Consider the following 15,456-nt stretch of genomic DNA (forward strand, 5'->3'; position numbering starts at 1 on the left):
AGTGTTGCAAGAAATAGTAGCCTACATCCACCGGCAGATGGCGTCAAGACACTGGAAATAATAACGTATAATAAAAGACGAATCAGCGCCATCTATTGATTTACAGAAGAACACCTGCTGCCTCACACGAGTCGATAGATGGCGCTGATTCGCCAGTTAAAGCCGATGGTGGAGGCTCAATGGGGTGGAGGAGAGGAGAGCCCGGGTCCACACATCACTGGATGCGGCAGCGCAATGTGGACGGCAGACACACCGGAGACGTGTGTGGGTACTTTATGCTGACCGGTCCGGCCTCTCATAGGAGCGCATGACCCGCCGTGATGGCCGGGGGACGCAGAGGACTAGTGGCCCCACAAAACACTTTTCTGGAAAATATTGTCCGACGGTCTAACGGTAAGACGCACCACCACATCCAAAGCAGCGCACAGACAGAAAGAGTATCAATCAGCGGTAGTGTCGCAGATAAAAAGAAAGAAAGAAAAACTTTTGGCTACATAAGTAAAAGACTTTATGGAAGAAACCTTTATAACACAATATAAATAACTACACAAACTAGAAAGTTAAAGGTGTCTTTTCACGCGGGGCGAACAAACGTTATGCAGGTGTATTCTGTAGTGAATGTCTTACAATAGAATTTATTCGTTATTTCTTATTTAATTTGACACACACAAAAAAAAAAACGTTATATAAACAGTTCTAAAAGTACAATTCTTTTCTAGATTAAAAATATATATATAAATAAGCTATACATAGACTAATTTATTTACATAATGCATAATTATTTTTATATTAGGCTATAATAATTAGGCCTTTAAAATACTTAATAAAGAGAAGCCTAATGGTCTGAAGGAACACTAAAATGTTTTTTCTGTATTCTCTGCGTGACAGCTGCTCGTTCCCATTTGAGTTGTTCTCATACATCCTTCCATCAGCATGTTTTGTGGGATAGAGAACAACTTTAAGTTAAATGAATATTTAATAGCAATTAATATTTAAGAGTGCTGAAAGGTTGAAAACTGTCAGAAAAAAGGTGTAAACTGTGTTCCTGCACCCTCTGTAAGGTCTTTAAAATAGAATTCAAGATATTCCAAGATAATTCATTTGGTTTCGTTGCATGCATATGGCCATTTAAAACTAATCGAACATCAGGTGTCCACATCTGCCCAGTGCACACCACCTCTGCATTGAACCCCAGTAGAGAGATCTCTAAGCTTTTAAGAAAAACTTCTATTAACATCTGAAAACATTGATATCTGTATGACCTGCTTGGTCATATATGGGTTAACTGACATCTTGGAGAAAAACATGAGGATAAATTCCTCTTCCTCTATGGTGTTTGTGTATTATTTAACTCTTTTTCTGTTTTCTTTAACTTCCAGTTTGGACATTATCACATAGACACACAGGTATAAACCTCACTGAGCAGAACACTTGTGCTTTAAACCTCTTCCATCCCTCCATTTTCTCTCCCCTCTCTTTCTCTATCTTTTTCTTTCCTTCCCTCACCCCCCCTCTCTTTTTTTCTAGTTCCCTTTCGACATTAAATATTGTTCTATAACAATTTTTGTTAATCTACAAATGGATAGTCTGAATTTAACAAAAAGTTTGATTAAACTCTTTTGTGGTTTAACAGTGCTGTTGATATTTCAAAACTGCTTAGTTATGGTGAAAATAACCATGCAGATGTTGCTTCCTGGTCCTCATTCAGCGCTGACAGCACTTGCTGTAAAATAACAAATGTTGGCATGGAACGTTTATCCTCCATAGTGGTGCGTGTGTGTCCACATGTGTGTGTGTGTGTGTGTGTGTTTATTTCAGTGTGTTGAGTGAACTTCCAGTGTTTTTGCTCAGTAGAGGAGAAATGTGCTCTGTGGCAAATCCACCACCATGCTTTTAAATCAATTGATATCATAGATCTGAGTTTCCCTTCACTTCTGATTCTGATGCTGCCTTTCCACATGTGCTCATCTCCCATTTACCCTCCACAAGCATTAGCCATAGAAAGATGAAATGTCTGTTTGTGTTTAAATCATATGTGCAGTCAAAGTGAAAAATGTTGCCATTCATATTATTATGTCTGAATGAGGTGAAGGACATATTTTATAATGAAAAACAAAATATGTCAGATCTTATTTTATTTTATGTTAGATCTAAACTCGTTTTAATGTTGACATGCAGTAGGGGTCAAAAGTCTGGGATTTAAAATCAAATTTTAACCTTGAAATAAACAGTACTTTTAACAGGAAATGTAAACAAATGTGGTAAGGTAAAATTAATATGAAATGTTTCAAAGTAAATAAAAAACAAAAACAAATCTGTGACATTAATCATTCAAAATCCTTCATTTTATGAACCCTGCTGTATGTAAATATGTAAATAAAGTCTGTGAGACTGATGAAAGTCATGATGCTGTTTACGGTTTACATATTACATAAGGACAACGCTTATATAAAGGCAATTTCTTGCTGTTAAATACCGGAAAGGTCTTCACTGTCCCTCATTTGTGACAGACTACAGATTCTAATTCTTTTATATTGGATTACAGGTTGTATAGTGTTACCGTGAGCTTGCTCAAGCTTTGAGATATACTTTGTTAAAAGTGCTACTGGCTTACTCAGCAGCTGCTAAATCACTACTGTCAGCTAATCAGCCTGATAGCCTGCTTAACACGCTAGCCACTAACACACTAACATTGACAGACATCAGACGAAAGGTTAAAGCAAGGTTACAGAGATGGAGCCCATTACAGATGACCCTGGCACAGAGAGTTTGCAACACAGGCTTTTGGAGAATACTCACAGGAGTAAAAGTTCTGGTATAATTGATAATGTCTGTGATACTCCAGAACAACACAAACTCACTCTGTCTGCAAAGACTCCTATGCATTTAGACAATGAAAGGTTTAATGAGAGATGTAGCATGAAGATAGGTGTCAGGTTGTGTGTTTTAGTTTTTCTCACAGTATTATGGGTGATGAAGTTAATTTTGTTCAGTCAGAATTTTGGTGCTATAGGAATACACATCTTTCAAAAGTTTGGGGTTTTACGATTTTTAAATAGTTTTTTCTTTTGCTTGTCAATACTGAATTTATTTGATTAAATATACAAGACCAAGTAATATTGTGAAATAATATACAATGAAAAAAATAATACGTTTTCCATTTTGATTTGTTTCTGAGATGGCAAAGCTAAATTATCAGCAGCCAGTAATCCAGTCTTCAGTGTCACATTATGAAACTGAACATGATGTTTTTTCAGAGATGCTAATATGCTGATTTGGTGCTCAAGAAACATTTCTTATTATCAGTGCTGAAAATAGTTGTGCTTCATATTTTTGTGGAAACTGTCAAACCTTTTTCAGGATTCTATGATGAATAAAAAGTTCAAAAGTAAAGCATTTATTTGAAATAGAAATCTTTTGTAACATTTTGTACCATGTCTTTTTTGTAATGTTTTTCAATTTAACGTGTTCTTGCTGAATTAAAGTATTTTTTAATTATTTATGACCCCAAACTTTTGAACAGTAGTTGCCAAAAACCAGGAATGGGATACATGTGTATGACCAACCACAGATGTTTATTGTGGTGGGATATATAGGACAAGATTTTAAAAAATTGATGTAACAGTGATAGTTTAAGCATATATTGTTCACTTGCTTAAGTGTCTCAAAAAAAACTTTTGAAAACCTTAAAAGATCTGATACTACAACCCTGCATACTACAAGCCCGCAAACACAAACCCATGCACCACGACTCCCATTAGTTACAGTAAAGCTAGTCAATTATATTTAAACCAATGTTATGTCAATTTTTTAATGCAATATGGATCACAACAGTCTGTGGGTGGTTTGAGGGCTGTATGAGGCTGAGACTACCAAATATATGTTTCGTTCTGTTCACTTTAACAAGAAAAACCTTCAAAGGCAGGGAACTGTATCTGGACAAAAAGGGTGCCAGAAGGAACTTTTAGAGATAAACTTATTTTAGTTTGAATGGGGTTGTATAATGAATTGAATGGGGAGAGTATAATGTGAAACTACTGTGCATTACTATCTTGGCCTCAAACCAGTAAAAATGAAGCTGAAATTTATGAGTGTTGTCATAAACATGTCAGATCAGTGGCTTTCGGCTGCGTGACAGTGTCCACCCATCCTGCCTCATGTGACATTACCATAGCGACCGACCTCTAGTTTTCTTACCGTTGACCTTGTGCCTGGTTCCTCTCACCTGCTTCCTCCCCATACCCTCCTGTGCTCTTTCCACAGACACAAACTTTGTGTTGGGAAATGCCCAGATCGTAGACTGGCCCATCGTTTACAGTAATGATGGCTTTTGTAAGCTGTCCGGCTACCACCGTGCTGAGGTCATGCAGAAAAGCAGCACATGCAGGTATCAGACTTCATGCAGAGCTGGTTTCATGTACTAGTTTTTATATCCCATCATATGGATCATATTTTATTTTTTTTATATAAAAGAGAGGATGGCAGAGAGAGAACAGCATATTCTTGTAGAAATATGCTTGAATTCAGTGGTCAAAGTTTTTTATGGTCACTATTAACAAACCATTAACGACAGATTTTGCCTCAATAAACTACTAATTTCCTGCTTGTTAATAGATAGTAAGGTAGTTGTTAAGTTTAGGTATTGGGTAGGATTAGGGATGTAGAATATGGCCATGCTCAATATGTGCTTTATATGTACTAATAAATAGCTAATATGTTAATAATAGGCATGCTAATAAGCAACTAGTTAATAATGAGAATTGTGAGAAATTTAACATTAACAGTATTAAATACAGTATTAGATAACATAATATACACGATAGTACAATATTGTTTGTAAGGAAGTATGACCACAATACAACCCAGTATATGTACAGTGCAATATTATATTACAATATGCAATACAATACAGTACAGCAAATAGTACTGCACTACACACTATGTAGAGTGGAATATGGGAAAGTAACAGTGCAAAATAAGTAAATAATATTTTTCAGTAAATATATATATTTTTAAAATAAATGATTACTTTTATTTAGTAGGATGCATTAAATAGATCAAAAGTGACAGAGAAGACAATTATATTGATTATTTGACACTGAAAATTGCTGCTGAAAATTCAGCATTACCATCACAGAAATAAATAACATTTTTAAATATATTAAAATAGAAAGCACTTTAAATTGTAATAATATTTCTCAATATTTCTGTTTTAACTGTAATTTGGATAAAATAAATACAACCTAAATACAACCTACAGTCTAATTCCAAAACATAAAAAATGTACCGACTGCAACTTTTTTACTGTGCTGTATGTAGCAGAATAAACAGAATAAACATATATATATATAGATGGTACAGTTAATGTTTAAAATAGAGTTGTAAGGGTGAAAGTGGCTGTCTTCTGTGTGTTTAGTTGTTGAGCCAGCCAGCTTTGTACTCTTACTTTTCCTTGATATGCCAAACACAAGATAGGCTCATTAACGTTACTGCTCCAGATGTCTCAAAGAGAAAGAGTCTCCCGAATGTATCATTCCTCCCTCTCTGCCTCTCTCATTATAGTAAAACAAAGTTGGACTAGTTTTCAGTAAACTTTTGATTTTATCTGCTCATCATGACTCAAAATATCCACTAAGCAACAGAATTTTTTTTTTTTATGACAATTTAACTACACTCACACTCAACCCATTTGATTTACTTTCTTCTGTGAAACACTAAGGGAGAAATTTAGCATGGTATTTTTTTCATTCAGGGAAGTGAATGGTGACTGGGGCTGCAAAGCTTCAAAAGCACCATAAAAATAGCATATGTTGTCCATGTTGTCATATATGAACTTTAAGTATGGCACTTTTTTGTCACTTTTGGAATTTGTCAGCCCTTGGTCTCTTGTATTTTATTCAAAAGAGCATCATCAGAATTCTACTACACTTCTCCTTTTGTGTTCTACAGAAAATAGAAAAGTCAAATGGAATTAGAATGACACGAGTTAATGATGACAGAATTTTATTTTTAGTCAACTTTTAGAATAAAGTCAAGTGAAATTCTGATTGAAAACTGTCTGCTTCTGATTGTGTTTTACATTTCTTTTTTGTCTCAGCTTCATGTACGGAGAGCTCACAGATAAGGACACATGTGAGAAAGTTCGACTGACTTTCGAGAACTATGAGATGAATTCGTTTGAGATCTTGATGTACAAGAAAAACAGTGAGCATTGCACACAAACACACACACAGATGCACACAAAACTGGGAGCAGGAACACAGCAGTCCTAGTGCATAAATTTGTTATGCTAATATATTAATGAATATGCATAAATGTGTAAAACAGAGACAAGAAAGTTTTTTCTTCAATAGATAAAATAACTTTTCTCCCTCGACATATTATCTGTCACAGATTTACAGCATGTTTAAATGTGTGTGGTTGTGTTTTTCCAGGAATGCCGGTTTGGTTTTTTGTGAAAATAGCACCTATACGAAATGAACAGGAGAAGGTTGTGCTCTTCCTGTGTACATTTAGTGACATTACAGCATTCAAACAACCAATTGAAGATGACTCCTCCAAAGGTACATGTTGTTCAGATGTATTTCATAACCATTTATGCATTTGAGAGGAATGTTAAACGCAGGTTATATCTGTGTTCAGGATGGGGGAAGTTTGCTCGTCTGACCAGGGCTCTGACAAGCAGTAGAGGGGTCTTGCAACAACTGCAGCCCACCGTACATAAAGGAGAGAATGTACATAAACACTCGCGCCTTGCAGAGGTACGTCTCAGTGTGTGCATCAGACTAATACATTTCATTTTATGCCTGTAAGTGATTCTGGTGTGTACCAGCATGTGTTTGCATCCATTCTTGTCAAAGATCAAACTAACACTAGGAAGGCTATCCTCTTGCACTGTGTGTTTCCATTCCTCCTGCAGGGAGATTAAGAAGATATATAGAGCATTTTTTGAAAAGTTTACAAACCAGGGTCGGGAATTTAACAGGACTTTGGGACAAAAGTGCCACCAAATGTGAAGAAAAGACCTAGACATTTAAATGTGGGGGCCAGAAATGCCTCATAATGAATTCATCATCTGTAACATATGATATTTTTTTTTTACATTCTGTACTAGGCCTAGCTCATTATTCCTAATATCACATAAAAGCTGTCATGCAATGGAGCTACCAGATTAGTTTTGTATTATATATTTAATCCATGGTGGCAGTAGACAATAAATAACTATATAATATGATATGACCAATATAAACTGACTACTGTATATAATCTGCTCTAGCTAGTCATTTGCCATAAATAAGTAAAGGCAGAATTATATTAAATTAATTGTAGAGATAGCAGAGAGATTGTTATACAGTATTTATATTCACAACGGTCATTATTCGTTGTCATTTTTTGTTTTGTGTGGTATCGACCTAAAACTGAAAGTAAAAATCAAATAAATGAAAATTTTTATTCAACACAATATTATTTTTACTGCTAGATAAGTAAAACAGTCTTTAAGGTAATGTCTCCATTCATTCTTCAATAATATATAATGTTAACATACATTTATTCTAGGAAGGTTAATCCAAAATGTCCATTAAAAATACATTTTAGTTGGATGACTAAATATCTGTTATCTAGATGACTAAATATCTGTATCTGTTAAACAGACGAGATGAGATGTTTATCAGGATATGATTTTTCTTTGAGGCGAGTCTCCTGTAAGCCGAGACAGGTCATTGCTCTTCCTCTCCATTTAGATAAACGACCATCCATCCGCTGCCTCTCTCTCTCTGTCTCTCTCTTACACAGGTTCTCCAGCTAGGCTCTGACATCCTGCCCCAGTACAAACAAGAGACACCCAAGACCCCCCCTCACATCATCCTGCACTACTGTGCCTTTAAGACCACATGGGACTGGGTCATCCTCATTCTCACCTTCTACACCGCCATCATGGTCCCATACAACGTCTCATTCAAAACCAAGCAGAACAACGTCACCTGGCTGGTTGTGGACAGCATTGTGGACGTGATCTTTTTGGTAGATATTGTACTAAATTTCCACACCACATTCGTGGGCCCGGCCGGGGAAGTGATATCAGACCCGAAACTGATTCGCATGAATTACATGAAAACCTGGTTTGTGATTGACCTGTTGTCCTGTCTGCCTTATGATGTCATCAACGCCTTTGAGAACGTGGACGAGGTCAGTACAAAACACTAATTTATTCTCATTCACACACACAAACAAACATGAAAAAAGGATTAATAATCAATGATGAGATTGATCTGTTATGTCGGCTCATTGTTTTTGCTCTGGTTTTCCAGTATACTTAAGTTTATTACTTGTTTTTCACAGTGTTTAAAGCAAGGAGATATGTATATATAGGACATGTTTAAAAAGCAACAGACTGCAATAATTCAGACAGAGTAGCATGCATTTTATGTAAGATGTGCCAAGTTAAAGGGATAGTTCACCCCTAAAAATGAAAATGACCCCATGATTTACTCACCCTCAAGCAATCATAGCTGTATATGACTTTCTTCTTTCAGATGAATAAAATTAGAGTTATATTAAAAAAAATTCCTGGCTCTTCCAAGCTTTGTAATGGCAGTGAATGGGGTTTACAATTTAGAAGTCCAATAAAAGTGCAAAAAATTGCTCAACACGGGTCCTGGGGGATGGGGGTAATAAATGTATTAGTTGGCGTCGATAGCCCAGTGTGTCTCAAGTTCCAATCCTGACCCCCTCTCTCTCTCCCCCACATCACTTCCTGTCACTCACTACACTGGCATATCTTAATAAAAAACAAAAATGTGTCACAAGGTGACGATCTTTAGGGGCGGAACCAAAATTCGGGAAGTTTGGTTCCGCCCGGAAGCGTTTCCGCCCGGACCGGAAAAACAGAACACCGGAACTTCCGGTAGCGCCGTAAGAAGGAAAATCAGGGAATTCGATGCACCTGTGCCTAGTTAGGGACAGCGGTTGGTGATTGGAGGATACGCTGGACAAGGCAGTACTTAAGGCCAAGTTATTTCCCAGTCTGGGAAGCTCTTTTTGGTGTGTGTGAAGCACTGGGTTGTGCCCGTCTTGGTACGCTGCTGGTAGCTGTCTAACTCTCTCTCTCCCTCAGGCTGGAATTGTATGATTGTGAAGACATCGCGAACCTTAAAGGTTGAGAAGTGAACAGATTATACGGCGAACTGAGACGACGTGAAAAAGGGGATTGGAAGTGGCATTGATGTGAGTACTAAGAGCCAGTCGAAAGTGCCCTGTATATTGACCTGGCGTTGTGTAGATCTCTCCAGGAGGAGGAGGGCGGCCCTACCCCTAATATAGTGTGGTGGGAGAGCCGAAGGAATACTTATTGAAGTAGTCACAACGACGACATCACTAGCTAGGCCGCATATTCCATCGCCAGATCCGAACCAAGCGAAGTGAAGGAAGACGGGTGTCCTTTCCGTACACTGAGTGTGGTGGGTGAGTCTTCGTGCTGTGAAAACCTATAATTTTGACGTGGTGCTGTATATTGCTGTGGGCTGCTGTGTATTGCCGTGTGTCCTGTCAGATAAACCCCCGCCTTCACGCACTTCGGCGTGGGAGGACAAGGAGATTGCTGGTCCTAGCCTAGTTCAGTACAGTATATGTTGTGAGCGTGCTTCAGATCTCCGGAGATAGCACGGTACGCTGTGTCCAGCCCAGAGGTGAAAGCCATCCAAAGCAGAGTAACTGTGTTTTGTGTCCAAGTTGATACCTGTGGAGAGGAAAGGAAAGAGAGTGAGTAACACAAGGAGAAACAGAGGAAACCTGTACTTACAGTGCGCTGTGTTCAGCCCAGAGGTGAGAGCCATTCAAAGCAAACTAACGGTGCTATTGTGCCCAAGTTGATATCTGTGGAGAGAAAAGGAGAGGGAGGGAATAACACGAGGAGGAATAGAGCGAACCCTGTACTTACAGTACGCTGTGTCCAGCCCAGAGGTGAGAGCCATTTAAAGCAAACTAACTGTGCTATTGTGCCCAAGTTGATACCTGTGGAGAGAAAAGGAGAGAGAGGTGAATAACACGAGGAGGAATAGAGCGAACCCTGTACTTACAGTACGCTGTGTCCAGCCCAGAGGTGAGAGCCATTCAAAGCAAACTAACTGTGCTATTGTGCCCAAGTTGATACCTGTGGAGAGAAAAGGAGAGAGAGAGTGAATAACACGAGGAGGAATAGAGCGAACCCTGTACTTACAGTACGCTGTGTCCAGCCCAGAGGTGAGAGCCATTCAAAGCAAACTAACTGTGCTATTGTGCCCAAGTTGATACCTGTGGAGAGAAAAGGAGAGAGAGTGGGTAACACGAGGAGAGACTGAGGAAACCTGTACTTACGCCGCTGCCTGTGGAGAAAGAGAAAGCGAGGGAGCACCCAAGGAACGAACTGTGTGAACCAGTACTTACTGTGAGCTGTAATCAGCGAAGAGGTGAGAGCAGAACCAAGCTGAACTAACTGTGCCTGTGTGTCCCAGCCGTTGCCTGTGGAGAAAGAGAAAGCGAGTGAGCACCCAAGGAACGAACTGTGTGAACCAGTACTTACTGTGAGCTGTAATCAGCGAAGAGGTGAGAGCAAAACCAAGCTGAATTAACTGTGCCTGTGTGTCCCAGCCGTTGCCTGTGGAGAAAGAGAAAGAGCCCGTTGCCTGTGGAGGAAGAGAAAGAGAGTGAGCACCTCGAGAACGAACTGTGTGAACCAGTACTTACCGTGAGCTGTATTCAGCGAAGAGGAGGAAGAAGGAGGGCGCTACGGATACCTAAGACTCAGGCCGGGGCCCGAGTCCCACGCCCCGGATCCCCGTGGCCCCCTTGCTCCCTGACCTCTTCCCGGCCATAGCCCATCTGGAGGGCCGAGTCAGAGTTTAGTTTTAATTGCCCTTTCCCTATTCCCCAAGCTATTTTTAGATATTTAAATAAAGATTGTTTTATCACTTACTTGTTCTCGTGTTGTTTGGCCATTGGGTCGGGTTTGGGGACCTCCTCGAGGTGGAAGTTGAGAAGGGGTGTGGCTTAGTTAAAGCATAGCCAGCCCCTGGGTGTGACAAATGCATAAAATAAAATAACTCAGATTGTATTGGTCTGAAAGAAAAAAGTCATATACACCTCGGATTACTTTTTTTGAAGGGTGGGTAAATCACTGGGTAATTGTAATTTTTGGGTGAATAATCCCTTTAAGGAGTTTGCAAGTGAACAGAATGATTCTTTTTTAGATATTACCAATATAGTCAAGGTGTAATTCGCCACCTAGTGTACTATAATTACAGTATAATTGTAAAAATAATGACAGGTTTTTCACTTTCTGCCATTGGTCAGGCAAGCAAATAATCCCTGCTACAAATATGTACAGTTTTTTTTTGTAGGCCGACCTTGAAGTCAGCAATAGGATTTTTTCCACTGGATTTAGATATTGCAGGAAAGTTCTGTGACTAAGTAAAGTGTATTATTCTTACACATCCTGTTCATTAGGGTTATCTTCATTACAATTAACAGATGTAAAAAGCTTTAGTATAAACAAACCACAATTTAAATCTACTACCGGTAGTTGGATCAGTTTTCCTCTGTAGCCACATCTAGACTTTTACACGTATTTCTGATGTATTTTATCTCAGAATTAAACAAGGAAATACCTTGATCTTACGTAAACTACAGACCTTATTTCAGGCATTAAAAAACGACACACGTGACCATTAAATTTATGGCATTAATTGTTTGCTGTAAGACTTCTTCGGATTCTGTGTAGCATTTGCTCTGATTCAAACTATTCTAGTGGCAGTTATCCAGCAAGCCTGATCTCAGATCAGTGTCATAAAGTAAATCTCTGGAGAGATTCTGAATCAGTTTATCTGCCTTGTTCTACGCTGATTTTGGAGGAAATTGGTGCAGTTAAACTGAATGGATTTAAATTTGATAAAACTAGGCTGTAAGTACTACAAACCTGAATTATCAGATCAGACAAAATATTTAACAATAAACAAACTCACAAGGGACAGGGGAAGTGGACATTTTTTTATTTGTCCCATGCAGGCCTGGAAACAGACATGAATATTGCCTTTAAGAAAGAAAGAACTGAAGAAAAGCTTTGGACTACCCTGCTGGCTCTCATTACAGAGATAACCTAGCTAGCATTGATATAACAACTCAATAGTCTAGGGGAGATCTTAATAAGTTGCTACCTAGGGTCTGCTCGTAACTATCTTCAGATTTAATTTTAAATGCAACAAGGGGAACCACAGCAAAGAATAAACAAAACTAGATCAAAACTACACACTTTGTGATGGGACTTTTTTCATATTTACCTCAAAACATCTGTTCGGAATAGCTATTAAACCTTGCGTTTCTTTACAAGTGATGGTATAACGGCCCTGCAACATTAAACTGATAATTTGTCTGAGAGCTTTGTCTGAGAGATAGTGTTTGAGCTTGTAATGGAGCAAATCTTTGGTGCTAATTAATATTGATCGGGACGTAAGAGAGTGAAGCACGCAAACCCTTTCATTGATCTTGGGCTAAGAGTTCATTTCCACGCTATCATATTTACAGTTTGAATTTTTATGTAAAGCATTTGATGTGCTTTTGGGTAGAAGTATTTGTGCAGCTCACTTTGGTTCTTTGTGTCTGTCTCTTGTGCTCACTGGACATGGGTGATTGTATGGTAAATTTGGGAACTGAATCGATGGTGTGTGATTCTGGATCACATGTGTGCTGGTGAGGTTGGAATCGGTGTACTGGATGATGCTATTGCTCTGGATCAATCTGTGACCGTATAACAATTTAAACTTGAGCTGTCTTTCCGCATTTAATTGAACTCACAATCAATTTCCGCCACTGCACAGAGGATGAGCATAACCTCTCTGCCCGATGTTAACTGCTGTCACAACTGCATTCCACAGCTTTCGAAAATTATTTGTGCTTAAAGGGACAGTTAACCTGAAAATGAAAACTGGGTCATCATTTACTCACATTTAAAGTTGGCATGAAATGAAAATTCACAATTTAATTCATTTAATTTTTCAAAATACATCTTATGTTTCAGTTTAAAGTGGTCATCGAATGCATAATTCACTTTTACAAGTTTGAACTGAAACCTGTACACAATCACCCAACATGCAGTGAAACGAGTCGCTGTGAACAGAACTGTTTTTGACAAAGTATAAAAGGATGTTGTTTTACACTATAATTGAGAAACTTTTACCAAAGTATGTTATAGACTATTCGTTAAGACCCAAAAGAATATCAACTTGTGAAAAAATACATTTCATAAATTCATAATTCATAAATTTTTGACCTCACAATGTTTAATCAAAATGGCATAACTGGATCTTCCAGTGATCCACCAGTTCTCTCTTGTGATATATCCAGGTCTTCTCTAATCATTTGAGCTATGTCTACATTGGTCTGGATACATTGAAAAAAATAAGGCGTTTTTATTATTTTATACAAAAATGCCATTTCAGTGTGGATGAAAGTGCCAAAATGTAGAGAAAAGTATGTGTTTTCTAATGTATCCAGATTAGTGTAGACATAACCTAAGTCTGCTTAAACCTCACCCCTGAAAGCTCACAATTATCTGTTCAAATATTTTTTATTTTAATAATTCATTACGCTTGGATGTATGACACCATATGGAAGAAAAGATCTGTTACTACTGTTCATTTCAGAAATTGGAAATGACTGAAGAAAAAAATGATTTTTTTTTTGTCTATACAATGAAATTTTATGGGGTCAGTGTTGTTTTGGACCACACTGACTTACATTTTATGGATAATAACAGGTCAAATATTCTTTAAATAATCTGAAAAGAAAGGCATACAGGTTTGGAATAATATGAGGATGAGTAAATGATGACTGAATTTTCATTTTGAGGCAAACTATCACTTTAAAAAGTAATATTTTATATTTTATATATATATATATATATATATATATATATATATATATATATATAAAAAGCTGCAATTCTTTGTAAAACAGACATATGGACACACACACACTTAAACTCGCACACTCTCGAGTTACAAATGAATTTGATACCAGCACATTCCCCCACTCAGACTCTCTTCCCTCCTACTTCCACTGTGTTGCATGCACACACACACATGCACATATGCAGGATCCGAGCTTTCATCTTGCCCTCGGGCATATGGCTTTTCAGAGGGGCTGTCAGCACCAGTTTACCGTGATCAGCTACATCAAGCTCATCAGATCTGTCTGTGCACGCTGCCGGGCTTTGAGCTCAGCAGAACCAGCCCACAAAACAGAGCACCACCATAAATAACAGCATCCTTAGAGAGTTATGCAACACAAGGCGAATTAGATCCTGAGGTGACGACTTTCTGATGGAGAATAATGCACTCTGTCTGGTGTTAGCTTTCTGATTGATTTGTATTTGAAACAGAGGAGGAAGCGGCTGGTAAACTTAAGTTCACACTGAGGTTTATTTACATTAGGAAGCCAGTGCAGCTTCTGAATGTATTTTCTTTGTTGGAAAACTATCTGCAAACAGAAGAAATGGCTAGATTTCATTTTGCACTGCCCAAACTACACTATACATAGAATGAAAAATTGGGATTATGCAGTCCTCCTGATGTGTCCAGAAATCGTAATATTGACCTGACCTGTGTTCAGGTGGTTAGAATAAAATAGGAGCATTGGACAATTTTATTTTCGTTTAAATTTCCATAGTTTTCATTACCAGATAAAGACAAAAAAAGGGTGTTTAGCATTAGAATAAGAAAATTAAATGAAATAAATGTACATTAGGTTCTAACTGATCTATACTAATCAAAGCTTTGGGGTTGGTACAATTTTTAGTTTGTTTTGTTTTTGAAAGAAGTCTCATGCTAACCAAGGCTGTATTTGTTTGATTAAAAATGCAGTAATAACAGTAATATTGTGCTTTTTTTTTTACAATAAAAAAAACACTTTCTATATCAATGTATTTTTAAATGTAATTTATTCCTGTGATGGCAAAACTGAATTTTCAGTAGTCATTACTCCAGTCTTCAGTGTTACATAATACAGAAATCATGCTCAAAAACATTTATGCTGCTTTTTTTGGAAACCATGATACATTTTTAAGGATTCTTTGAAGAATAGAAAGTTAAAAAGAACACCCTTTAATTGAAATAGAATATTTTTGCAGCAATATAAAACTGCTTGTCACTGTTGATCAATTTAAAGGGTTAGCTCAGCCAAAAATGAAAATTATGTCATTTATGAACGAGTCAATCTTTCATTCGTTATCTGGCTTGGCTCTGTGTTCATCGTCAGTTCTTCACAGCAGTTCAGTCAGTGTACTGTTCGAGTATATGAATTACTCCGGGATATTGGTTTGTTTGAACTCAAAGAGTGTCAGCCACATTAAAAAAGTTAACAGCTTAAGTCATTTGTGGATTAATGCGTATTGGAGACGAGAACCTTTTCAAACGATTCAGTTCGATT

General features: G+C 37.7%; 1 protein-coding gene across 2 annotated transcripts in view; it reads left to right on the forward strand.

The window, feature by feature from the left end:
* Nucleotides 1–209: 209 nt before the first annotated feature.
* kcnh1a (potassium voltage-gated channel, subfamily H (eag-related), member 1a) overlaps nucleotides 210–15,456 on the forward strand; it is a 49,805-nt gene continuing 34,558 nt past the window's right edge. Inside the window, exons 1-7 of one of the 2 annotated variants that reach the window (XM_059520390.1) lie at nucleotides 210–393; nucleotides 1,380–1,406; nucleotides 4,264–4,387; nucleotides 6,098–6,204; nucleotides 6,435–6,563; nucleotides 6,643–6,761; nucleotides 7,795–8,187. In XM_059520390.1, the coding sequence (XP_059376373.1) occupies nucleotides 321–393; nucleotides 1,380–1,406; nucleotides 4,264–4,387; nucleotides 6,098–6,204; nucleotides 6,435–6,563; nucleotides 6,643–6,761; nucleotides 7,795–8,187 (972 nt within the window). In that variant the 5' untranslated portion in view covers nucleotides 210–320. The remainder of the gene's footprint in view (nucleotides 394–1,379; nucleotides 1,407–4,263; nucleotides 4,388–6,097; nucleotides 6,205–6,434; nucleotides 6,564–6,642; nucleotides 6,762–7,794; nucleotides 8,188–15,456) is intronic. The other variant, XM_059520391.1, reaches the window with a different exon arrangement.

This window comes from Carassius carassius, chromosome 32, assembly GCF_963082965.1.
Source record: "Carassius carassius chromosome 32, fCarCar2.1, whole genome shotgun sequence".
NCBI classification, from domain to species: Eukaryota; Metazoa; Chordata; class Actinopteri; order Cypriniformes; family Cyprinidae; genus Carassius; species Carassius carassius.